Source organism: Arvicola amphibius, chromosome 6 (assembly GCF_903992535.2).
Source record: "Arvicola amphibius chromosome 6, mArvAmp1.2, whole genome shotgun sequence".
Lineage (NCBI taxonomy): Eukaryota > Metazoa > Chordata > Mammalia > Rodentia > Cricetidae > Arvicola > Arvicola amphibius.
The window spans coordinates 26,238,750-26,263,999 of NC_052052.2; the positions used below are offsets into that span (position 1 = coordinate 26,238,750).

The 25,250-nt window shown below is 46.7% G+C and overlaps 1 protein-coding gene across 1 annotated transcript in view; it reads right to left on the bottom strand.

Moving 5' to 3' along the window:
• Positions 1-399: 399 nt before the first annotated feature.
• The window catches only part of Oscp1 (organic solute carrier partner 1), a 32,389-nt gene continuing 7,538 nt past the window's right edge, over positions 400-25,250 (bottom strand). Inside the window, exons 2-10 of the mRNA XM_038335139.1 lie at positions 15,492-15,646; positions 11,455-11,622; positions 10,929-11,009; positions 7,068-7,171; positions 5,882-6,010; positions 4,577-4,646; positions 3,066-3,205; positions 1,222-1,285; positions 400-590 (exon numbers count right to left, since the gene is read on the bottom strand). Coding sequence (XP_038191067.1) covers positions 465-590; positions 1,222-1,285; positions 3,066-3,205; positions 4,577-4,646; positions 5,882-6,010; positions 7,068-7,171; positions 10,929-11,009; positions 11,455-11,622; positions 15,492-15,646 — 1,037 coding nt within the window. The 3' untranslated portion in view covers positions 400-464. The remainder of the gene's footprint in view (positions 591-1,221; positions 1,286-3,065; positions 3,206-4,576; positions 4,647-5,881; positions 6,011-7,067; positions 7,172-10,928; positions 11,010-11,454; positions 11,623-15,491; positions 15,647-25,250) is intronic.

Consider the following 25,250-nt stretch of genomic DNA (forward strand, 5'->3'; position numbering starts at 1 on the left):
CACTGCCCAGCTAAAAAGTATCTTGTCATGTAGCCCAGAATGTCCAGAAACTTTCTATCCTCCTGCCTCAGCAGAGATTCCAGGCGTTGCTCCTTGTCCTCACAGGCACTCGTGGGGTGCATGTCCCTGCCGGGAAAACTGCTCTGATAATTAATGGCCACTCCCCCTACTGACCTGGGCTCAACCTCCGGCCTAGGATGCTTGCATGGTCACCACAGAATTACAAATTATGGGGAAGGGCTGGGTTAAGAGACAGAATATATTTTGCTGAAAATACATATATGTGTGTGGCGCCAGAAGAGGATGCTCTCTGAGAGATTTTAGTTTGTTCTGATATAAAAATGAACCAGATGCAGATCTCAGTTGGAGAAACCAGCAGGAGCACACTGGATCCCAGGCCATCTGTCCCCAGGGTGCTCCTCAGGCAGCATCTTGCGGGAGTGGTAGGGGTGCCCATGGTACTTCTATAACCTGTCCATCATGGCGAGCAAGTCATCTCCCTTGCTTGCGCTCTGCCCTGTGATCTCCGGCTGCTCTGTGATCTCAAACTCCCCCATGATCCGGGCCAACTCCTCATTCCGCTGCTGGTCCTGTGGGAGAAATGAGAGGAGAGAGAGGAAGAGGACATGTTTGCAGGGTTCCTCTCTGCACCAGGAGATATTTAAGTTTCATGCTGTCAAGGGGCTCAGCTCTTTGCCAGATTAGGGACAAACACAATAGGAGACCATTAGAGACCAATTTTTTTGTTTTGTTTCTTAAGACAGGGCTATACTGTGTAGTCCTGGCTGTCCTGGCACTCACTCTGTAGACTGGGCTGTCCTTGAACTCACAGAGATCCACCTGCCTTTGCCTCCCAAGTGCTGGGATAAAGGTGTGCACCACCACTACCTGGCTCAAATTTTTTAAAGATTTATTTTACTTTTATTTTCTGTGAATGAGTGTTCTGTCTCATGGATGTGCCTATTCCTATTGCAATTTTTAATTGGAATATTTTCAATTGTATTTGCAAATATTTAACACAAGGGGAAACAGTCCTACGTCCTACAACCAGAAGAGGCATCAGATCCCCTGGAAGTGGAGGTACAGATGGTTGTGAGCTACCATATAGGTGCTAGGAATTGGATTAGTATCCTCTGCAAGAGCAGCTAGGGCTCTTAACCACTGAGCCATCTTCATCCTTGGAGTGAAGTTTTTTTACAAGACGATGATGAGGATACGTACCTGTGTAGCCTGTATGTTGATGACTTCATAGGATAACTCCTCTGGCCTGGACAGTGCTGCGTGTCTGGATGAGGCAGGAAGAAATGAGCCCAAGATACAATGTTAGGGTTTCATCTTCCTAGCATGGTGAGAACTCATAAAATGAGATTACTCATGAGAACATGATGATCTGTTTTCTCTGCATCCTTTTTTGCCATTTCCCCTCGCTTTTCCACTCCCCCTCCCCCCTCACATTCTTATATTTCAGAAAGTCACGTGTGTTTGTGTCTCTGCTCAGCACACGCCAGTCCCTCCAATCAGTCTTCCCGACAGCATTTGCGACCTAGTGGCTAAAACGGCTCCTGCTCTGCTCTTCATTCTCCTACCAGAGCCTCCTGGAAGCCTCCTGAGGGCAGGCCAGGCTCAGGGGCTTAAACTCCATATTTTATGTGTTCATGAGTGTGTATGTACATGTGTCATGGCAAGCATGTAGAAGTCAGAGGACACTTTGTGGGTATCAATTCTCTCTTCCCACCATAGGAGTCTCTGGGCTCGAACTCGGGTCTCAGGCTCGGGTCTTTTAGCTGCTAAGCCACCTCACCAACCCAGCCTGGTCAGCTTTTTTTTTTTTTTTTTTGGTTTTTCCAGACAGGGTTTCTCTGTAGCTTTAGAGCCTGTCCTGGAACTAGCTCTTGTAAACCAGGCTGGCCTGGAACTCACAGAGGTTCGCCTATCTCTGCCTCCCGAGTGCTGGGATTAAAGGCGTGCGCCACCTGGTCAGCTTCTTGCTTAGCTGCTCTGCTTAGTAAAACACCAGAACTTCGGGGAATGACTTCTGGGGTTCCATCTCTTTACTCCCCAGGGAGTCTTTAATCAGGTCGATATGGATTGCTGGTGTTTCACTTCCGGTTTTTTACATCTGTGTTTATGTGTTGTCTGCATTTGTCGCCTGTGTTCTTATCAAATGTAAGGGATTTACATATGTAAATCTAAGCCATGGGGACAAGAATGTATGTATGTATGTATTTACTTATTTATTTATTTATTTATTTATTTGGTTTTTCGAGGCAGGGTTTCTCGGTAGCTTTGGAGCCTGTCCTGGAACTAGCTCTTGTAGACCAGGCTGGTCTCGAACTCACAGAGATCAGCCTGCCTCTGTCTCCCGAGTGCTGGGATTAAAGGCATGCGCCACCACCGCCCGGCTTATTTATTTATTTTTGAGACAAGGTTTCTCTGTACTTTTGGAGTCTGTCCTGGAATTCTCTCTGCCTCCCTAGTGCTGGGATTAAAGGTGTGCGCCTGCCTGGATGGAATATTTTCAACTGTATTTGCAAACATTTAACACAAGGGGGAAACAGAAACAGTCCCACATCCTACAGCCAGAAAGAAGATGTCTGGAGACTGAGGCAGGCAGGGGTTAAAGGTCATTCATTCCAGGCTAGCCTGGAACTAGTGAGCCCCCTGCCTCTGTCTTCAGGTGCTGAAATTACAGATGTGTACCACACTTATCCCGGCTCAACACCTGATTCACCTTTATATAACCTAGTAATGGGTTCCCAGGCAGCCAGCCTTTGGAGGCGCAATCCTGACACCCAAAGACTGCTGGGCTCCAGGGTCATGGCTCTCCACTGGAGAACTCTGGGTTGTCCTCCCTAAGCACCACCTCAGGAAGCTTCGGGGATGGGACCTTAGAGACGGCTACAGAACGCAGCTGAGCGGCAGCCTCACGGACTTCAGTGGGAGACAGCTGAGTGCCAGGAGGACCAGGAGGTTAAGGCCATTCTCAGCTACACAGCCAATCTGGGGCCATCTGGGCTCTAGGAGACCCTGCCCACAACAAGCAAGAGAACAGGCTTGAAACGTACTCCTCCTCTTCATCCGTCGTAAACAGATTCAACCGGAATCCTGGTTCAGGGCCGCTCGTTTTCTTGATTTCCATCCCTCCCATTAGCCTGGCCAAGAAATTCAGCTCTTCTTTGGCAAGAGGGTTTGGAGCAATGTTTTCCTGTAAGACAACTATGTGATTTGTAGCCACACAGGGTGATCGTATTTCCTGACAAGACCCCAGAGACGCAGAAGGAATTATATAGCAAGGCAAAAACAATAACAGTTTAAATTATTTCTGGGCTCAGCTACCACACAGAAAGCAAGCTTAGCAGAAGAATGATGCAGGCAGCAGCAGAGGGACTCTAGCAAAGAAGCAAACCACAGACTTTCAGCTTTGAAGCTGAGTGGAATGCCCCGCGGACCCCCACTTCTCAGGCTGCCTTCCTCCTGGGAGGGGAGGGGAAGGGCCCTGCTTCCTCTTCAGTCGGTCCAGTTCCCTCTGCCAAGTGGCTCCTGTCAAGCCTGCAGGGCAAGGGGACAGTTCCGGAGGAACTCCCATACTGCCATCTGCTGGTGATATCCAGGAACACAGACTCTAGGCCATTCCCTGACTTCATCTTCCTGCCTGGCTGGGACTCTAACCCACTACCATCAGTTACTGAAAACACATTTCTGTCTTTCATGGAACAAAGCCCCCTACCTCCTGTATAAAGAAGAAAATGGAGTTAAGACCTTCCTTAATCAGACTCCAGTGTCCTTGAGTCCAGTAAACCTCAGCCTCTGCTGTGCTGAGGGGACTAGCTGCCACTCCAAACAAGACAATTTTGCCACCTCAACTGTCACCCACTTCTCCTCCTCTGCTCTTTGGTGTCTTGCCCACTCTGGAGCCCTGTTTCCATGCCACCTCCTCTGAAAGCCTTGTCCCCATGCTCCCACCCCGAAGGGCAGAGCGCAGTCTTCTGGCATAGACTGTCAATGCGACCTTCCATCTTGTTGCTGTTTGTTTCCAGTACTGTCCTTCCCAGGGAACCAGAAGCTTCTTCAGGATGGGACCACATCATCGCCAACCCATGGACACGGTTCTTACTTAATAACTGAACAGTCCATGATTTGCCCCACAGCTAGTGTGTGGCTAGTTAGTGAAAATTTATAGATACAGAACTCGGAGGAGTGAAAACCTCATGTTGAAAGTGGCTACCACATCCGTAAAACCAGGAGGCACCGAAGAGGGACGATTTGATGCCTGAATTTGCATGCGTTAGACCCGGCAGCCACAGGCCTCGTGGCTCTGGCATTTGGCATGCCCTGGTATGTGGCTCTTATTTAATTATGGTGGTGAACCAATCCCCAAATTACCTAATTAGTCAGATCACTGGAAGGCTCTGAGCACAGCTACAATTAGAAACCTGTGTCCTTGTCAGGCTGAAGGGACGGCTGCAAACAGCGAGGTAAAGGTGACTCGCTCTGGAAGCTGGAGTCGCCCCGCCCCCCAATCAGACAGCTGGATGTAGAAAGAAGCAGGGGGAAAATAGGGAGGGCAGACGTTCACCTGTGTCCTTGAGGCTAAGTTATTTGATGTTGCAGACATATGAGTTTCGACAGGCCGATTCACGCTGTACCTGGTGGCAACAGGAAACGGTGTTGTTATCCACCTGGTTCACTGACTCCCTTCTGACTGGCAAGCAAAGTTGTCACTTTTTGTTGAGACAATGAAAGGCACCAGAAAGGGGCTGTGGGTGTAGCACTCATCTGAGTTGTGAACTGCTCGCATTTTACCTCCTCCCCAAGAAGTAAACCCAGAAAGAATAGCACTGAGGCCCAGCAGTGGTGGCGCACACCTTTAATTTCAGCACTTAGGAGGCAGAGGCAGACGAATCTCGGTGAGTTCAAGGCCAGTCTGGTTTACAAAGTGAGTTCCAGGACAGCCAGGACTGTTACACAGACAAACCCCATCTCGGTGGGGTGGGGGGAGAATAGCACTGAGGACGTGGACAACATTCCAGGGAGGCCATATGGCTTTCTACAGTCAAGAGACACTGGCAACTTCTCCTCCATGGTGATTTAACATTGAATATCTTTTGCCTTTGGAAATGTTCCTAGAGATCCCTAACGCTTAAATGTCAGGGTTGTACAAGCATTATATTTGGGGAAATGACTCCACAGATTAATGGGGTTTGTTTGTTTTGTTCCTAGACAGGCTCTTGTGTACTCACCCGGGATGACCCTGATGAACTTTTATCCTCTTGCCTCCATATCCCAAATGCTGGGATTATAGGCTTGCACCATTATGTGGTTTATGTGGTACCGGGCACAGAAGGCAGAGCTTCCTGTGTGCTAGGCAAGCGCCCTATTAGCTGTGCCACATCCTCAGTATAACAGTCTGCCATGCCCACTCCCTCCCCCATCCAACCAGGCAAGCTGGTCTTCAGCTTCCAGCCTGAGTCTCTTCCTTTCAGCCTCTCTCTCTCTCTCAAAGAGGCAGCTTCTGTCTCTTCCCTCTCCTCACTTTTCCCTTCCCCCCTCTGTTTTTTTTTTTCTCTCTCTGCTCTTTCCCCTTCTCTCCTACCCCTCCATAACCCACTAAATAAATATCCAACTTCACTTTGCATGGCGTGCCTATCCATCTCGGTCTCTCACCTGCCATGTGACTTCCTGCCTGGGACCCAGCTGCCTTCATGGCTTGACATAGTCTGGGGACCTGCTGCCCGCTGCCACTACTTGGGGGCCTGCAGCATTTTACTTAAACCATTACACTCAGTATAGTCAGCGGGGATTTTTCAGAGCAGAGGTCTGGTTTTTTATAATGACATGACCTCTGTGGACTTAAGTTCATTCAGAGGGAGAATTTGCTTACATGTTAGTTCCCAGTTTCAAGACTCTAGCTCCATACAGCTCAAAAGAACCTTCCTTATGTGCAGCAACATAGTCTCCGCCATGCTTGAATTCTATCTTCTTCACTTCTTCGCCTTTGTCGTTGAACATTCTGAAATACAAAGGATGGCCTGACAGGAATTCTCTAGACCCTGGAGCCTCAGAGGCCACCTATCGTGTGCACAGCAGGACAAAAAGGAATTCAATCCCTCTTTGAAGATAAAGAAGCTAGGCTGGGGGAACCGGAGAGAAGGCTCAGAGGTAAGAGCAGTGGCTGCTCTTCCAGAGGTCCTGAGTTCAATTCCCAGCACCCGCATGGTGGCTCATAACCATCTATAATGAGATCTGGTGCCCTCTTATGGTGTGCAGGCATGCAGACAGAACACTGTATACATAATAAATAAATAATTTTTTTTTTTTTTTGGTTTTTCGAGACAGGGTTTCTCTGTGGCTTTGGAGCCTGTCCTGGAACTAGCTCTTGTAGACCAGGCTGGCCTCGAACTCACAGAGATTCGCCTGCCTCTGCCTCCTGAGTGCTGGGATTAAAGGCGTGCAATAAATAATTTTTTTAAAAAAAGAAGCTAAGTTGGAGGTGTAGTTCAGCACACTTGCTTATTAGCATGTGCAAGACTCTGGGTTCTATTCCTGGGGACCCTAAAGCCAACCAAACAAAAGAAAAAGACAAGCTGGGTAGTGGTGGCGCACGCCTTTAATCCCCAGCACACGGGAGGCAGATGTAGGAGGATCTCTGTGAGTTAGAAGCTAGCTGGTTTACAGAGCGAGTTCCAGGACAGCCAAAGCTACACAGAGAAACTGTTGCAAAAATCAAAAGGAAAAAGAAAAAGAAAAAGAAAAAGAAAGATGAAGACAACTTTGACAGTTGGATAGAGGCACGAGAGCTGTGTAAACATCTCAGAGTGTGGCCTTCTAATAGCAACCACTTAAGAGATGAGGAGATGGACCTAGGAAGCGGGTGGCTTACCCCAACTATCTTCCACTCAGGTGGCTACAGTGGGATTCTTCCTCGACCTCCAGATAGCTGAGCTTTACTGAAGAAGGGACAGGTAAGTAGAGCCGGAGGGGCTCCGCAGTGCTACAGTCCCTGGGGTGGGCATGTTCTGTGTTTCTGGCCCCTCAAACACAGTGAGCAGTCACCACTGAGGATTTACCTGATGACTCCAGGAACTTCAGTTCCCCAGGGAACAGGCCCGGACACTGGCAATACAAAGCGACCATTAGAATTTTGAACTTTGTCCTTTAGAAATGTGGATACCTAAAAAAAAAAAATTATATGTCATTTTCCTGCTATGTTTTCATGGACACACATGTTCTGAGAATGAACACTGGGCAATGGTTTGTAAAGCTACCTAGTGAGCTTGTAACACAAAGGGAGGGACATACCAAAATGAATGGACATGCAGATTTTAGAGTAGCTTCACTCACACACGTTCATATTCATTTATGTGTAGTTATGTGTATGTGTGCATAAGTGTATGTGCACATATGCATGTGGGTGCCTGTGGAGGCCAGAAGACAGGGGGTCCCTTGGAGCTAGAGTTAGTTCTAAGTTCTAAGTTATGAGTCACCTAAAATAGGCACTCCTAACTTCTGAACCACTTCTCCAGACCCATATAAGATGACTTCTAAGCTTGACCCTAAACCCTTCAAACGTTTTCTTGTTTTGAAGATGAGGAAAATTTACAAAAACAGCATCCAGGAAGACAAGGCAGTGGTAGAGCACTGGCTTAGCATGTGTGAGGCCCTGGCATCAAGGATGGGGAGCAAGCGGAGCCCACACACAGTAGGAGCTCAATAAAAGGCAGCTAATTCTTTCTTAATCTGTCTGGAAGACTGGGGGTGCAGTTAATTTAGAGCACTTGCTAAGCATGGCTGAGGCCCTGGGTCCACACTCCAGAACTAGAAGAAAGACAGAAAAAGGCCTATGTGGACCCGGGACACAAACATACATGTAAAAACACCATGTGGTGGTCTGAATGAGAATGGGCCTCGGCTCACTTCAATACTTGGTCCCTGGTTGTTGGAACTGTTTAGAAAGGATTAGGAAGTGTGGCTTTGATAGAGGAGGTGTGACCTGGTTGGTGGAGCTGTCACTAGGGGCAGGCTTTGAAGTCTCATTCACCCTGCCTTGTGTTGCTCTTCCAGAAGACAGGGGTTCAATTCCCAGCACCTACATAATGGTTCACAGCTGTCTGTAACTCAAGTTCCAGGGCTCTGACACCTTCACACCAACACACATAAAATAAAGTTAAATAAATTATTTTTTTAAAAAGCCTGTATTAATAGGCCAAACAGTTTATAATGTTTCTTTGGTACTGAATGGCTGTGGGATCAGGTGGGTCAGAAACTTCTGTCTACAGAAGGGAAGGGAATATTCACGGAGAGTTAAGATAGGGTGATGCCTTCAATAGTGCAGACGATGGGAGGAGCAGGAGAGTCGTGATGGAAGAAGGCAAGAATGTGAGGTCATAGGTCAGAGGGATGGTGAAGGAGCAAGGCCTTCCGGAGCAGCTCTGGAGTGTCTCCAGAGGGCTGAAGGGGATTGATTGTGGGGCTGTGGCAGTCTAACTAACCCTTGAGGAGCCTAAATGGAACTGGTCCTAGTGCAGTCTCTGTCAAGGTCCCTGTGTACAGGCCAGGACTTTGGCCACATTCACGATGCCTCATGTGGTTCCATGATATAGAAAACTTGGTATTGGATATGCAGTTTCGTATTTGCTTTGGTTAAAAAGAGTGCAGAACTGTGTTTTCTCGATTTAGTTGGTTTTGCTAACAAATTTAAAATCTATCAAGACTATTTTGAAAACAGAAAATTTGTATGGGCAATCACAAGTTGCAGGGGAAGAGAAACACCATTAAAGACCAGACATGGGAAGCCAGCCCAGATGTTCAGATCATTGGCAGAGGATTGCCAAGCTGTGTGATTCATCCCTACTCCAAATCAGGCCCACCCCCTCCAGGCTAGATACATAGCTAAGGATGACCTTGAACTCCTGTTCCCCTGGCCTCTACTTCCCCAGCGGAGGATCACAGGTATGCCTGCCATGACTGGCTATGATTTTGATGTTTCCTTGTTTCCCGTTTAGCAATTAAAGTCCCATATATTTAGTGACTTAATACATTTTAATGAGTTCACTATAGAATTATTACTAGGCATGTCTTTTCATTACAATGAATTTTATCTCCTCACAACTGGGAAATCAATATGGCTGTTTATATTACTGCAATCCATAAAATATGCCTATAATGCATGGTCCTGGAAACACTATGAAGTGGGATTTTCAGTATATCCAAATTGATGTCAAATCTGCGCAAAACTTAATCTTGCTTGCACTTTCATATTTTTATATTTTCACCCACAAACATTAGAGATCTTAGCTTATATTCATGTTTATCTTGCTCCATCCCTAGCAAATACAATGAAATTATTCATGAGGGTTAAAAATAAAATTGGCATTAGAACTGAAATCTCTTTACCATCCGTCCCCTGGAAGAGAAACACGTTCGGGCGAAAACTACACTCCAGTCCTTTCCTTGATTTTGGTTTTCATTTGTGCGTAAGTATGAGGTCCCAAAGGTGCAGGAAGGTCTGTGCCCCTCTGTTCTGCTCGTCCTCCGCAGTTCCTGACTCCAGGAGGCAGAACCGTGACGAGTTTCTTACATATCCTTTGTAGAAGTGGTTTATACCATTCACATACAAGCGCACACATGTAACATGTATATTACATATGTCCCTTCACTGGGTTCTTCCAGCAAACTCTAGATTACATACTGCCATTTCCACTTCCAGGTAAGGGAGCTAGGATTTAAGAGCAGCGATTGGAGCCGGGCGATGGTGGCGCACGCCTTTAATCCCAGCACTCGGGAGGCAGAGGCAGGCGGATCTCTGTGAGTTCGAGGCCAGCCTGGTCTACAAGAGCTAGTTCCAGGACAGGCTCCAAAGCCACAGAGAAACCCTGTCTCGAAAAACCAAAAAAAAAAAAAAAAAAAAAAAAAAAAAAGAGCAGTGATTGGCTCAGGGTTCAAGTGCTCAGCGTGCAGCTGGTACTGTCTAGCACCAGGGCCGTGGCTGGTTTAACCATCTTTCACCTCAGTTGGCTCAACTTTAGGAAGGAACAAGCCCCATCTGGCAGAGTTACCTCCCCACCCCCACAAGTTCAGAGGTATGTTTCTGAAAGTTAGGGTATAGAACTGTTTGGAGTAGACGTGACACAATGAGAGGGACATTTAGGGGACAACAGCCAGCGAGAAATGAATGTGGGCTAAGGATGTAGCTCAGCTGCAGGAACTTGCTTCGTATACACGCAGACGTGGTCATGGTCCCCGAAACTGTAAGGAAAAGTATGTGAACCCAAGCTAATGTGACAGCAGCTCGCCGAGAAGGGCAGAGCCACAGGAAGGGGAAATCCTATGCACTTTCGAAGCAACTGGACAGATCAAGAATGGAGAATCAAAGTGACTTTGGTTCTGAGCCAAGTGAGCGGTGGAAAGGGTGTGTCCTCAACAGAGGCCACAGAGTCAGGCACACTTGGCTTTCAGGCAATAGTTCAGTTGCAGACATAGAATTATAGGCCCAGCAGACCTGATCAGGATGGATTTCAGCAAGTGCGTGGATGGGCGAAGGCAGGGGAGGAAGGCTTGGAGACAGGGAGAGGGAGAGTTAGGGGAAGGCAGAAAGGGAGGTGGGAAGGCCCAGGGAAGGGGAGCAGGAGGGCAGCCGTGTGACAGCATCTGATGCAGGGACACTGAGGGTGGGAAGCTTGAGAAAAGCTTTGAGGTCAGACTGGCACCTGGACAGCCAGTTCTTCTGCAGAAGCAAAGGATAAACCCCCATTTCACAGAAGCTCAATGGAAGTGGGGGAAATGGCTGAAATCTATCGCAAGAATGGCTATCACCATAGACTGAAAGCGTGACGGGCAACCATTAGCCGAGCAGAATCCTGCTCCTGGTCTTCCAGATGACTGGCTGGTGGCCAGGGCAGCAGTCACTCGCAGGGGTTCCAGGCACTTACTCGGATATGCAGGTCTTGGAAGAAGATGAGCAGTGTCTGCCGGATCAACTGGAACTCCCCGGCAGAGAGACTCCCATATATCTGTGAGGCAGAGCAGAGGAAAGCGCTGCACTTTCCACCACGGGCTGAGTTGTGGGGACAGGCGGGGTTAGGGTGCTCAGGGGTGGGACTCAGATGAGCTGGGGCCTTGGCAGCAAGAGTGTCGGGTACCAGCCTCCCAAGTAGAACAGACCCTGCCATGCCACGGGCCTGGAGTGTCTGTCTGTTCCCCATTGTTCAACAGACAACACTTCCAATGCCCTTTCAGGCACGGGGGAAGTTCTCTGTCACCGGTTTCTCTCTACAAAGGCCATAGTAGAGAGCCTAAGATGATAATTGCCCATTGTAGTTACAAATTAGGCAGCTGTGGGATTTTAGAATGTTCTAGCTTTGATCCTGTCATTGTAATCAGAGAACCTGCCGGTCCTTACAGTTGGCTGAGAACAAGGGTTGTGGCAGTGAGACGACGGGCTGGTGACAAGCTTACTTCTATTAGCTGCCGGAAGGTCTCGTCTACTTGATGCAGGATGGTTGGGGAGTCACAGATGAATCCCTTGATGGAGTCTAAATGGTTGAAAGTGACCAGCAGCACATCTTTGGGGCGAGGACACAGCAGCACTTGGTATTTGAAAGCCATGGTCATCAGGTCATAGAGCTGTCAACCCACATATAGACAGATGAGATCATCAAAGTAGACCCGAACCTGAGCAAAGCAGCTGTGGGGACTACATGGGTTGCCACCCAAGCCAGAGCACTTCTGAGAATGTGAGGGGGTGATGTTAGTAACTGAGCTAAGACAACAGTAGTGGCCAGAATATCTCTGGGCAAACCATGGTTTCTGGTCATCCTCTGTGTCTTCCTGATGGACACATAGGAGACCGTATTTGCTTTTGTGAGCTCTGCACTTGGCCCTGGACTCGGGAGAATCTGGAAATCCTGATTCGATTATCTCTTTGTTCCATTTCTTTTTTATTTTTTCTTTATGGTATGCATGTTTGCCTGGATGTGTGTCTGTGTACCATGTAAGTGCCTGGTGCACGCAGAGGCCAGAAGAAGGTGCTGGATCCCCTGGAATTGAAGTCACAAACAATTGCGGACCATCTTGTAGGTGCTAGGAATCAAACCTGGGTCCCCTGGAAGAGTAGCCAGGCTCTTAACCATTGAGCCATTTCTCCAGCCCCTGTAGCTTGCTTTCTATATGACTATTCCTCCCCCCCTCTTTTTTTTTTTTTTTGCAGTGCTCTGAATGGAGCCCAGGTTTTGTGTACACGGAGTGTGATGGCCTGCATAGGAATGGCCCCCATAGGCTCACATATTTGTATGCTTGAAGAGATGCTACTTTAAGTGACAGGTTTTAGGAGGTGTGGCCTTGTTGGAGGAAGTGTGTCACTGGGTGGGCTTTGAGGTTTCAGAAGCTCAAGCCAAGCCCATTTCACTCTCTCTGCCCACTGATCTGGATATAGAATTCTCAACTATCTCTCGAGAACTATGTCTGCCTGTCTGCAGCCATGCTTCCTGCCATAATGATAATGGACTAAACCTTTGAAACTGTAAGCCACCCCAATTAAATGTTTTCCTTATATAAGAGCTGTCATGGCCATGGTGTCTCTTTGCAGCAATAAACATCAATTAAGACACAAGGCAAACATTTTACTAACTGAACTAAACCCCCAGCCCTACCCCCATTTTTATTTTTAAATTTTTAAAATTAAAAAACATTTTGAATTATGTTCATGTATATGCATATAGAGGTGTACACATGATTGCTGGTGCCCTAAGAGGCCAGAGGCATTGTTTCCCCGTGGAGATGGAGTTAAGGGTGGCTGTGAGCCACCTGACATGGGACCTGAACTTGGGTCCTCTGCAAGGGCAGTATAAGCTCTTAAGTTACATACTTAAGTATATGCTTTGAGCCATCTCTCGAGCCCCCACTCTTATTTTTAAATTAATGAATCGATCAATACAGTTTTGAGACAGGGAACCAAACTCACTATCAAGCAGAGGCTAACACTGAACTTATGATGCCCCTGCCTCCACGTCCCAAGTGCTGGGATTATCACAACACCTGGCTTCCTAGTTCCATTTTTAAATGCGGCATGTAGTTTTTATTTGTTTGTTTGGGTTAAATAGAAATATAAAGTACACATTCATCATTTTCTCCACAGCACAGCCTGACACTGGGATCCATCAGTTTAATAGCCAGCCCGGCTCTTTCCCATAAACTCCTTAGAGGAAACACTATGGATGGTCCTCACATGGATTATTTGTTGACAACGGCAGCACCTCCAGCTTCTTTGACACTGTGTCTTCTGGAAGACAATGAGAAACAGGAGCTTTCTTTCCTTGGACCTCTGTAACCAATGTTGGGCCCCATTAGGTTGGGATGTAGCTCTGTAGTGTAGGATGTAGCATGTGCCTAGGATGGAGATTTGGGGTTCAGTCCCCAGCATCACAGAATTTTTTTTTTTAAAGATTTATTTATTTATTATGTATACAACATTCTGCCTCTATGTATCCTCGCACGCCAGAGGAGGGCGCCAGATCTCAGTACAGATGGTTGTGAGCCACCATATGGTTGCTGGGAATTGAACTCAGGACCTCTGGAAGAGCAGCCAGTGCTCTTAACCTCTGAGCCATCTCTCCAGCCCCAGCATCACAGAATTTTGTCTCCAAGGACAAAATGATCTGGACCATCAATCTCTTTTACATTTTGTCAGTACCTTGGTTTCCACCAATGATGCTTATGACATACTGTGCCAACTGATGCCATTGATAATGAATTTCTCCACCACCTTTCTGATGATCATGGGCTTCATGAGAGGTCTGAAGGAGGCCATGATGCCAAGCAGAAGTCGGCAGACTGGGGAAGGGGCTCCGCCTGTGTTAGTGAGAAGATGGTCTTTGGGATGAAGTAACGTTCCCAAAGACAGACAACAGGCGGTAAAGGCTCAGTTAAAGCTGGTGTATCTCACTGAAGCCTCTAGTACCAACAACAGACAGATGCTGATTCTGTGTGCCCACTCACCACCTAGTGTTAGTCTTTAGAACTTCAAAAAAAAAGTTCATATAATGGAGCAAGTTGAAAAATAATTATTGTTATTCAAGTCTAACTTCACAATTGTCTATAGTCCTAGAATTTGGCATGTGGGGATGTGGCTCAGTTGGTAGAAGTTATCTAGCATGCAGGAAGTTCTGAGTTTGATTCCTAGACGTGGTTGTGCAGGCTACCATATGGGAAGTGGAGGCAAGAGGATCAGACATTCAAGATCTTCCTTAGCTTCACAGTGAGCTGGAGGCTGGCCTAGGAAACATAAGACCCTATCTCATTAGTTTCTCCCCAATGTCCTAGATCTTTAGGTCTAAGTGGGTGCCTGTTGAGGCAAGGGGTTAACCCTCAGTGTCATACTTAGGAGTGCCATCCACCTCCTTGGAGACGGGGTCTTTCATTGGCCTGGAGCTCACTAATTCGGGTAGGCTGGCTGGCCAGCAAGCTGCAGACAGCTTCCTGTCTTTGTCTCCCAGTGCTGGGATTATAAGTGCACACTACCATGCCCAGCATTTGCTTCTGGGGCGCAGACTCATGTCACCATGTCTGTGAGGCAAGCCCTTGTGACTGAGCGCAACCCTAATGTCACACTGTGCTGCAGGCTCTTCTCCAGAATGCAACGGGACATTTGGCTGCCAGGCTTTTCTCAGTTCCTCTTGGCTGTGATGGTTTCTCTGACTTTGGTCACGTTGTCAATTTTTAAAAAAATTATTATTATTATTATTATTATTATTATTTGTTTTTCAAGACAGGATTTCTCTATGTAGCTCTGGATGTCCTGTCCTGGAACATTTTGACAATTTTTTTTTCAAGACAGGGTTTCTCGGACTGGAGAGATGGCTTTGCAGTTAAGGACACTAATTGCTCTTCAAGAAGACCTGGGTTCAATTCCTACCACCCACATGGCAGCTCACAACTGCCTGTAAATCCAGTTCCAGGGGATCTGACACCTTCACACCAATGCACATAAATAAAGTTAAATAAATCATAAGAAAAATTCTTTAAAAAAAGACAGGATTCCTCTGTGTAGCCTGTCCTGTAGACCAGGCTGGGCTTAAAGGCGTACACTACCACCACCTGGCTAAAACCAATTAATAAGGTATATTTATTGTTTATATTAATGGACTTCACTGTGACATCTGCATACAATCACATCATGCTTTGATCATACTGGAATTCCTAACTGCCCTCTCTTCCCTATTCCCAGAGGTGAAGCTTGGGGGTTGAGCCCTGAACTCCTACCCATAAACGGGGACTGAGCAGCGGGGCTCTCTTTGGGCAGGTGTAGCACAGCAGAGGGGTTGAGTGCAGATGCCTTCTGAGATTCGCTCCACCTGACAACCGACTACAGCTCATACCTACACGTACTGCTACTCCCAAGACATTGCTGCATTTGGAATCCTATTTGATCCTGCCCAGGACCATCCACGGCACGTGGGAGGGCAGCAGTGAAGTTGACAAAGCGGCTGTCTGCTCACCTTATCCATGCTGGCTTGGTTCAGTCGCATAATGGAGGCGTGAGCCAGGCGGTCGTACACCGTCCTCAGGGCCTTTTTCGAGTACAGCTCCTGGGGTTTGAACAGTTCCTCCATAAACTTTCTGTTGAACATGGTTGAGATGATGTCGTTTAGAACTGCAGAGACAAGAGAGAACCCCGATGAGCAAGGAAGGTGCTGCTTGTACTGCAAGAAGCCGGGGGTGCGAGCACTGTCTAAGAGTGGGAGTTAGGCACAGACGGAGCTGAGATGCGGAGTGCTGGGTGGGATCAGCCCCTTGGGGAGAAGCCCAGGGGCCCAGTAGAAAGCAGGGCTCACGAGTGCTCTATGACAACCTCCCAGGGCAAATGTCCACGATGACAATATTAGAAGACTGGGCTTCAGGTGTTACACACCACTTTCCCCACTATTATGTGTCTTGATAAGGAAAATCTCTTTCCCTTCCTTTTTAAAAATTAACTACTTAATTTTTAAAAATTTAATGTTCATTGGTGTTTTGCCTGAAACTGTGTGAAGATGTCAAATCTCCTGGAACTGGATCCTCTAGAAGAGCAGTCAATGTTCTTAACTGCTAAGCCATCTCTCCACCCTCCGGAAAATCTTTCTTTAAAAAGGAAAAAAAAAAAAATACTGCTTTGCCAGGCGGTGGTGGCACATGCCTTTAATCCTAGCACTCTGGAGGCAGAGGCAGGTAGATCTTCGAGTTTGAGGTCAGCCTGGTCTACAGAGTTCCAGGGTAGCTAGGACTATTCGGAGAAACCCTGTCTCAAAAACCAAAACCAAACAAACAAGCAAAACCCCCCAAACAAACAAGCAAGCAAGCAAACGAAAAAGAATGTGGGGATGGAGAGACAGCTCAGCCATTAGGAACAGCTGTTGCTCTTGCAGAGGACTTGTGTGCAGTTCCCAGCATCCACACGGTGGCCCACAGTCATCACTGACTCCAGTTCCATGGGATCCAATGCCCTCTTCTGATCTCTGAGGGCACCAGGCATACGCGTGACATAAGTACATACATATATGCAGGCAAAGCACCCATACACATAAAATAAATAAATCTATAATTTTTCTACTAAAAATAAAGTTATAAGCATATAGATTCTAAGTTAGAGCACATCCTTAAAAAGAGAGACAGTACATACGTCCTTATTTATCTTTATGTATATGGATGTTTTCCCTGCCTGTATGACTATACACCATGTATGTGTGGTGCCCCCAGAGGAGGGAGGAAGGTGTTGGATGCTCTAGGACCGGAGTTACAGACGGTTGTGAGCCACCATGTGGGTGCTGGGAATTGAACTCAGGTCCTTTGGAAGAGCAGTCAGTGCTCTTAACCACTTAGCCATCTCTCCAGTCACCTAGCATACACATACTTAAAAAAAAATTCAGGTGGGGCGGGGCGTGGTGTGCATGCCTTTAATTCCAGCCCTTGAGAGGCAGAGGTAGGTCTCTGTGAGAGGGTGACCAGGCTGGTCTGCAAAGTGACTTTCAGGCCAGTCAGGGTTACATGGTGAGATACTGTCTCAAATAAACAAAGAGAGGGGGTTGGAGAGATGGCTCAGAGGTTAAGAACACTGGCTGCTCTTCCAGACCCGAGTTCAATTCCTAGCAACTACCCAGTGGCTCACAACCATCTATACTGAGATCTGGATCCCCCTTCTGGGTGTGCAGGCACACATACCAGAAGAACACTATGTGCATAACTAATAAATAAATCTTTAAATAAATTAATTAAAATTTCATTGTTAGTTCATGTGTGCAGCCGTGGTGGGGCCTGTGGAGGTCGGAGGCAGCACAGTGGCACTGCTCCTTCCCTTCTGCCTTTCCAGGGGTTGTGGGGATCGAACGCAGGTTGTCAGGCCACATGGCAAGCACTTTGTCCACTGTGCCGTCTCACTGGCCCTTTTACAAAAAATACTTTATGATTAGCACATGTGCGTGATGTGTGTTGTTTTCCTGTCAATCAGTCTAAACCGTTTTTCCACTTAAAATTAAACTTCACGAACGCCAGGCAAACAGTGGTGATTAACTTTTCGAAACAAACATTTCATGAAAATAGACATGGCTGCCCACTGGTTAGAGACGACGGTGTTTTTAGATCGTCTACAAAACAGGCCCTTCAGATTGCTTCCCATTAGCGTGCCCTAATTCCTCTTTGCTCTCATACAGATTCCACTGCACCGGAATAGATCCCATCCTGCTCAGGGGCCAGTGAAAACTCCCACCTGTTGAGAATGAGAGCCTCCTGCACACCAGTATGGCCTTGGCGCTGTTCACGCGGCTGGTTTGCACGGCTCAGGTGAGCATCGCTAGGGAAGGGAGTGGAATCTCTGGTGCGAGAACAGCAGCAGGTACTGGTAAGCAAAGATTGTTCTTAATGTTTTTATGTCATTGCGTGTTGTGGGGGGGCGGGGAGGTACATGCGTGTTAAGGTACAATATGTGAGGTCAGAGGGCAACTTTACAGAATCTGTTCTGTTCTTGCATGCTTACATGGACACTGGTGATTGAGCCCAGGTTGTCAGGAGTGCTGTTGGAGCAGGTGCCTTTACCTGCTGGGCCAACTGCTGGCCTCCATCAGTCTTGAAAAAATGTAAAAGCCAGGCAGCGGTGATGGTGACACGTACCTTTAATCCCAGCACTCACACTCAAGAGGCAGAGGCAGAGGGATCTCTGAGTTTGAGGCCAGCTTGGTCTACAGAATGAGTTCAAGGATGGTCAGGGTTACACAGAGAAACCTTGTCTCAGAAAAGAAAATGTATCTATGTATGTCTGGTGGGTATATGTGCAGGGGCCCTCAGATGCAGGAGGACTCAGAGGCCCGAGGGGTCTGATTTCCTGGGGCTGGAATTAAAGGAACTTGTAAGCCACCTGACATGGGTGCTGGGAACTGAATTTGGATCCTCTGTTACAGTAGTGCACGCCCCAATCACTGGGGTCATTCTCTAGCTCTCCAGAGCTTTCTTTTCTCTAGCTCTACAGAGCTGTCCTGGAACTAGCTCTGTAGACCAGGCTGGTCTCGAACTCACAGAGATCCGCCTGCCTCTGCCTCCCGAGTGCTGGGATTAAAGGCGTGCGCCACCATCGCCCAGCCTCTAGAGCTTTCTTTAGAGCCTGTCCTGGAACTAGCTCTTGTAGACCAGGCTGACCTCGAATTCACAGAGATCCGCCTGTCTCTGCCTGTCTGTGCTGGGATTAAAGGCATGGGCCACCACCACCCGGCTAGTATTCTTTTTTTTTTTTTTTTTTTTTTAAAGATTTATTATGTATACAATGTTCCTCCTGCATGTACACCTCCATGCCAGAAGAGGGCACCAGATCTCATTACAAATGGTTATGAGCCATCATGTGGTTGCTGGGAATTGAACTCAGGACCTCTGGAAGAGCAGTCAGTGTGCTTAACCTCTCTGAGCCATCTCTCCAGCCCCCCCAGCTAGTATTCTTTTTTTTTTCTTTTTTCTTTTTTTGGTTTTTCGAGACAGGGTTTCTCTGCAGCTTTTTTAGAGCCTGTCCTGGAACTAGCTCTTGTAGACCAGGCTGGCCTCGAACTCAGAGATCCGCCTGCTTCTGCCTCCCGAGTGCTGGGATTAAAGGCGTGCGCCACCACCGCCCGGCCCCAGCTAGTATTCTTAAACCAGATATTTTAGTGTAAAGATGAGCATATATGGACATCAAGAGCATATATTCACACAACTGGATCACTTAGTTCTTTTTAAAAAGTTTTTACTTTTTTAAAGATATTTTTTATTGTTTTTAATTATGTGAATCTGTGCATGTTCATGGGTAAGCATGTGCGCATGTTACAGGCATGTTTAAGAGCATGCAGGTACCCAGTGGAGGCCAGAGGAGTTGGGTCCTGCTGGAGATGAGTTAGAAGCAGCTGTGAGCCACCCGATGGCGTTCCTGGAGGCTGAACCCTGGTCTGAAGTGGGGAGAGCAGTACATACATGGGGCTCCTAACTGCTGAGCTGAAAAGTCAGCCTGTATCTTTTATTTTTAATATCCGTGTATGGGTGAATGCAGGTTCCTGTGGAGGTCAAAAGAGGGCTTCAGACCCCTGTAGCTAGAGTTACAGAAGACAGTGGGTCACACGGTCCTCTGTGAGTACAATACATATTCTGAACTGCTGAGTCATCTCTCCAGCCCCTAAATGAATTCTTAATATGAGTGCTGGTTTCTGAAAGACATAAATATAAACTCCACTTTCTTTTTCTTTCTTTCTTTCTTTCTTTCTTTCTTTCTTTCTTTCTTCTTTTTCTTCTTCTTCTTCTTCTTCTTCTTCTTCTTCTTCTTCTTCTTCTTCTTCTTCTTCTTCTCCTCCTCCTCCTTCTTCTTCATCCTTTTTTTTTATTTATTTATTATGTATACAATATTCTGTCTGTGTGTATGCCTTCAGGCCAGAAGAGGGCACCAGACCCCATTACAGATGGTTGTGAGCCACCATGTGGTTGCTGGGAATTGAACTCAGGACCTTTGGAAGAGCAGGCAGTGCTCTTAACCTCTGAGCCATCTTTCCAGCCCTCCTTTTTTTTTTTTATGACAGTTTTTCTGTATAGCTTTGACTGTCCTGGAACTTGGTCTGTAGATCAGGCTGGCCTCAAACTTATAGGAAACCTCCTGCCTCTGCTTCCTGAGTGCTACCACCCAGCTAAACTCCACTTTCTTTTGCTGAATGCAGTAAGTGCTGGAGACCTGGCTGTCTTAGAACTCACTCTGTAGACCAAGCTGGCCTTGAACTCATAGAGATCCGCCTGTGTCTGCCTTCCGAGTGCTGGGAATAAAGGTGTGCACCAGCACCCAGGAGTAGGGATATTTCATTATTATTATTATGGAAAGAGAAGCTGAGGGCTGGATGTGCTTAAAAATCAGTTTGTTTTTTTTTTTTTTAAAAAGCAGTTTTATATAATCCAGGCTGTCTGAAACTAAGGCCTCTAGCTAAGGATGGCCTTAACTTCTGATCCTCCTTGCCTCCACCTTCAGAATGTTGGGATTAGAGGCAAATACAACTATACCCAGTTTGTACCTGACTCTTAAATGGAATTGCTTCAGAGAGAGGCGGGAGGGGACGTATTTTCCTCCCATACTGACAGTGGTGGTTTGAATGAGAATGAGCTTGTTTGCACTCTCTCTCTCTCTTTCTCTCTCTCTCTCTGTCTCCCCTCCCCTCTGCCATGTGCTTACTGGTCAAGATGTGAGCTCTCAGCTGTTCCTTCACCTGCCATCAAGGCCTCCAACCCTCTGAAGCCATAATCGCACTTAAACACTCTCTTTTATAAGTTGTGTTTGTCAAGGGGTTTTACCACAGAGCAGTGACGCACACAGCTGACTCCTTATAGAACAGTGGACGCCACACTTCGGATCCTACCCTAGACCACGTCCTGCTCCTCAGACAGGAAGAATTCGAGTCATGGCCAGCAGACACCCTCACATCTGAGGACTCCAGCCCAGCACAGCCAGCTAACACTCCCTCTACAGGGATGCCCAGAGACACAGGAATCCTTCAGACACAAACAATCAAGGACCTGCAGTGAATTAGGTTTTCTAACTTCTTTTCTCACCATGCCTTTATATAAAGTGCAGAATCTGCAAGGGACAGATGCAAACGAAGAGCCACAGGTCTTCAGAAAAGAAAAAGGGGAGCGTTTCCAGGAGGAAGGAGTCAGGTGAAATCATTCCTTGTCAGCTGTGACTGGGTGGAAGCTGACAGAGTGGAATCAGTTCTCTAGGGTCTTTGAGCTCACTTGGGACCCAGGGAAGTAACTTAGCCTCAAATAAATTGGTTCTAAAAGCGACAAAACCCCAAGGCAATTGTTACTGACTTTGGCAAAGCGAAAAGAAAAAGAAAGCTCTTCCCCTGAGATGAGAAACAGCGATGTAACAACGTGGCTCCTGCGTCAGACCTAAGCAATGGTCATCTGCTGAGAACGAGGACACAGTGTCTGTCCCCGTGGACACAGTAGGCACACACGAGCCCCCAAAGAGGAAACGGAAGTTTCACGGCAGGGGTCCTGGCAGCCAGGGGTCCCTCGTCACCTTTCGTTCTTTGTGAGAGCGTGGAGACAACATATTTTCCTCTCCCAGTTGCTTTGTGGAGCACTTGGCCCAGGCAGGCGTGCAGTACACCAGACACAAAGCTGAAAGCCAAGGGGACACAAAGGTGCCACGCCCTAGAGGTGCACACTGCGCCAGATTCACACGTGAGCAGTAGATTCAGTCAGACACGCGGGCTGCCTTTGTTTACCAGGCATTTAGACGTCCTGTCTTAACTAAAGACCAAAACAAAACAAACCCAAGATAATTCACCTTGGTAATGGAAAATAGATTTATACTTTGCCTACACCAGGGAGAGAAGTCTGCTTTCCCTTGTCTCCTCGGCAACATTATAATTTTATAGACAAGATGGAAGAAAGGCCATCGTGCATACGCTAATTTAGCTGTGGGCTAAACAGCCAGACCTGTGTGAAATATTTTCCTACAAGATAAGTTCCTCCTCTGGTTGATGCCAGGGCTCTGCAGTCTTTCCCCTCTGCACAGCACTGGGCTTTGGGAAATCTGAGTTCTTTGGAGTCCGCTCTTTCAATACTCTGACCGCCAAAGGGAGGGGCACACGTGTCTCCAGCTAGAACATCCCTTCCCCTGCCAGGGCCAGGCTTCCACTGCGGGGTCTGTTTGTGGCACTCAGATGAGCTTTGTCTCCTTTTCATGAATCTGAATGGAGCGGGAGCCCAAAGTGATCACGGAGACGATGAAGCCAGGAGGGGAGGGGTTCTCACAGGGACCTCAGGAGGGCTGATAACTGGGCTCTTGACACGCGGCTCCTAGTTTGGACGTAGCCAGATGATGAAGTCAGTGTCTGCTGATGATTTTCGAATACTTAGGCTAAAGTAAGCTCCAACGATCTAATTACACACATGAAAAGCCCTCAAGAGCCACACTTCACACCTGAAATCCTGCCAGGCATCAAAGGACGGGCCAAAAATTGCTCAAGGGAAGTGTCAAAAGATGGTTGTGAAATATAATAAAAGCAGCCCGGCACTTCAGTTGGGCTTCTCTGGACCTAGTCTGATGAAATAATTATCTTGATGAAAGCAATTCAGTTTCTACCAATTACCCCGGCTCCAAAAATCACTTGGTTATGGAAATCCGCACCGTGGAGCCAAGGCTACAAGAGAGGAGCCAGGGAATGCTCCACATGACTACAATGGTCTGAGTCTTTACACTGTTGAGACATTGGGCTTGGAACTTTATATACAATGCCTCATTTAAAGCTCGCGGCAACTCTAAATTACCCCCATTCCCACATTCCATTGATGAGGAAAATGTAATCTGAGAGCGTTTAAAACCCAAGATGACACCACTGAAACCAGAAAGGGTTCTGTCTCATTATTTTATTATTTTTAAAGCATTATTTATCTGAGACAATGTATGTAGTCCTGGCTAACCAGGAACGCACTATGGAGACAAGGTTGGTCTTTAACCCTCAGACACTTGCCTGCATCTGCCTCTTGAGTACTAGGATTCAAAGTACGCACCAGGAGCTGGAGGGATGGTTCAGAGGTTAGGAGCACTGGTTGTTCTTACAGAGGACGAAGGTTCAGTTCCTAGCACCTACATGGTGGCTCACAGCCATCCATAACTCCAGTTCCAGGGGATCAAATTCCCTCTTCTGACCTCTGTGGGCATCAGGCAAGAATATGGCACACATTCATTCATGCAGGAAAAACATTCATACATACAAAATAAATAAATGTATTAAATAACTCAAAAAACACAAAAGTGTATCACCACGCCCAGCTCAATTATATAGTTGTATGTTTGTGTGTGTGTGTGTGTGTGTACACAAAGGTCAGAGGACAACTTGCTAGGGTCAGTTCTTCTACCATGTGGGTCTCAAAGATCAGACTCAGGTTGTCAGGTTTAGGAGCAAGTGCTTTTACCCACTAAACCATCAAAGGCTTTTTTTTTTCTCTTTGAAAAGGGTATCTTCAGAATGCTGTAATCCAATAATATGTTATATTTAGATCCATTTATCAAAATTTGCTAGACAGGTATTTTACCCTTTTTGTCTTTGCTCATTGTTCTAGATTCTTCTTCATTCCCTATCCTGGCATTATTTGTTTTAAATTTATTTTCTTTTATAATTGTTTTTGCTTTCTACCATATCACATTCTAAGTAAATTTCTATCACAATTAGGAAAACATTTACAAAATCAAAAAATTATCTCCCATAATAATGTAAAAATCTATGTAATTATGCTAAAAATTTCCTTTCAATAATAAAAGCAAACAAACCTACACCTTTAAATTCAAAATCAGAGATATCGAAATGCCTTCAGTGGGTCTTTCATATATTTATTAAATATACATATATTTTATGCACAAAAATTCAAAAGTTTTTATTAGTGTCTATTAATTATGCATAATAATGGGATTTGTTGTGACATTTTCACCTATGTATATAATGTACTTTGATCATATATACCCTCGTTATGCTTTTAAGCATTACGAATATACACAGCTGGCACATCAGGTGTGCTGAGAGAATTTAAACTACTGAGGCTGGCAGACAATAGGCATAAACTGTTCCCATGTGTTAAATAAAGGCAGGCACCTACGGCATACAAAGATCGAGAAAAGCTGAAGGCCCGCTCCGAGCAAGCCTCAACCTTTCCAGGTTTGCAGCTAGCTGCGGGTGAGTGGGAAACAAGACTGAACATAAGGCAACAGTGCATGCATGATCCCATGCCTGCTGCCCACTCTCGGCAGCCATGCAGCCACATGCTTCAACTTCCTCAGCTGCTCAGCAGGTATCTGTGTGCGCTACAGGGAACATCTCAGGAGGGCCGCTCACACTGACGCAAACTCTCTGCCTACACGATAGCATGGGAAGCACGGTTTAGGACTACCACAGATGACAACCTACCCAGGGGTGGAGCCTCAGCTGTCCCTGAAAGCTTGCAACAACAACAACAACAACAACAAAAGGGATGGTAGTGGGGGGAATGTCCCTCAGAAGCAGCGTGGCCCCTTCGCTAGAGTTGGCTGAGTTTTTAATCTTACACAATGTGTTTATTCCTTTGGAGAAGAACATTCCAAAGTAAGCCCGATATCTTAGCTGAAGAAACTCACGCCTAGTTCTAGCCTACATACTTAAGAGTGGGCCTGCTTTTAAAGTCCACTAACAACCGACGGGGTGACCCTGTGGATGCAGACTGAATGCATGCAGCCCAGAAATAGCATACCTCGTTTTCTGTCCACCTCTGTCCATTCATCTACATGAAGCATACAAAGAGAAAACACCAGTTCAGGAAGCAAGAACATTAGAACATTAGTTGCATGGAGGCTTTACAAATACCATATCTAGTTATCTGGCCTGTTGAATGAAATATATATATATATATATATATATATATATATATATATATATATATAATTCCATGTCCTTTATTTTGGTTTTTTGAGACAGTCTGTGTAGCCCTGGCTGGCTGTCCTGGAACAAGCTCCACTAACCAGGCTGGCCTCCAACTCAGAGATCTGCCTGCCTCTGCCTCCCAACTGCTGGGATTAAAGGTGTATGCCACTGGTGCTTTGTGTGTGAGTGAATGTGTGTATGTTTGCCTGCATGTATGTATACCACATGTGTGCCTAGTGCCCTTGGAGACCAGAAGGGGGAGTCATCCTCTAGAACTGGAGTTACAGACAGTTGTGAGCTGCCATGTGGGTACTGGGAATTGAACCTGGG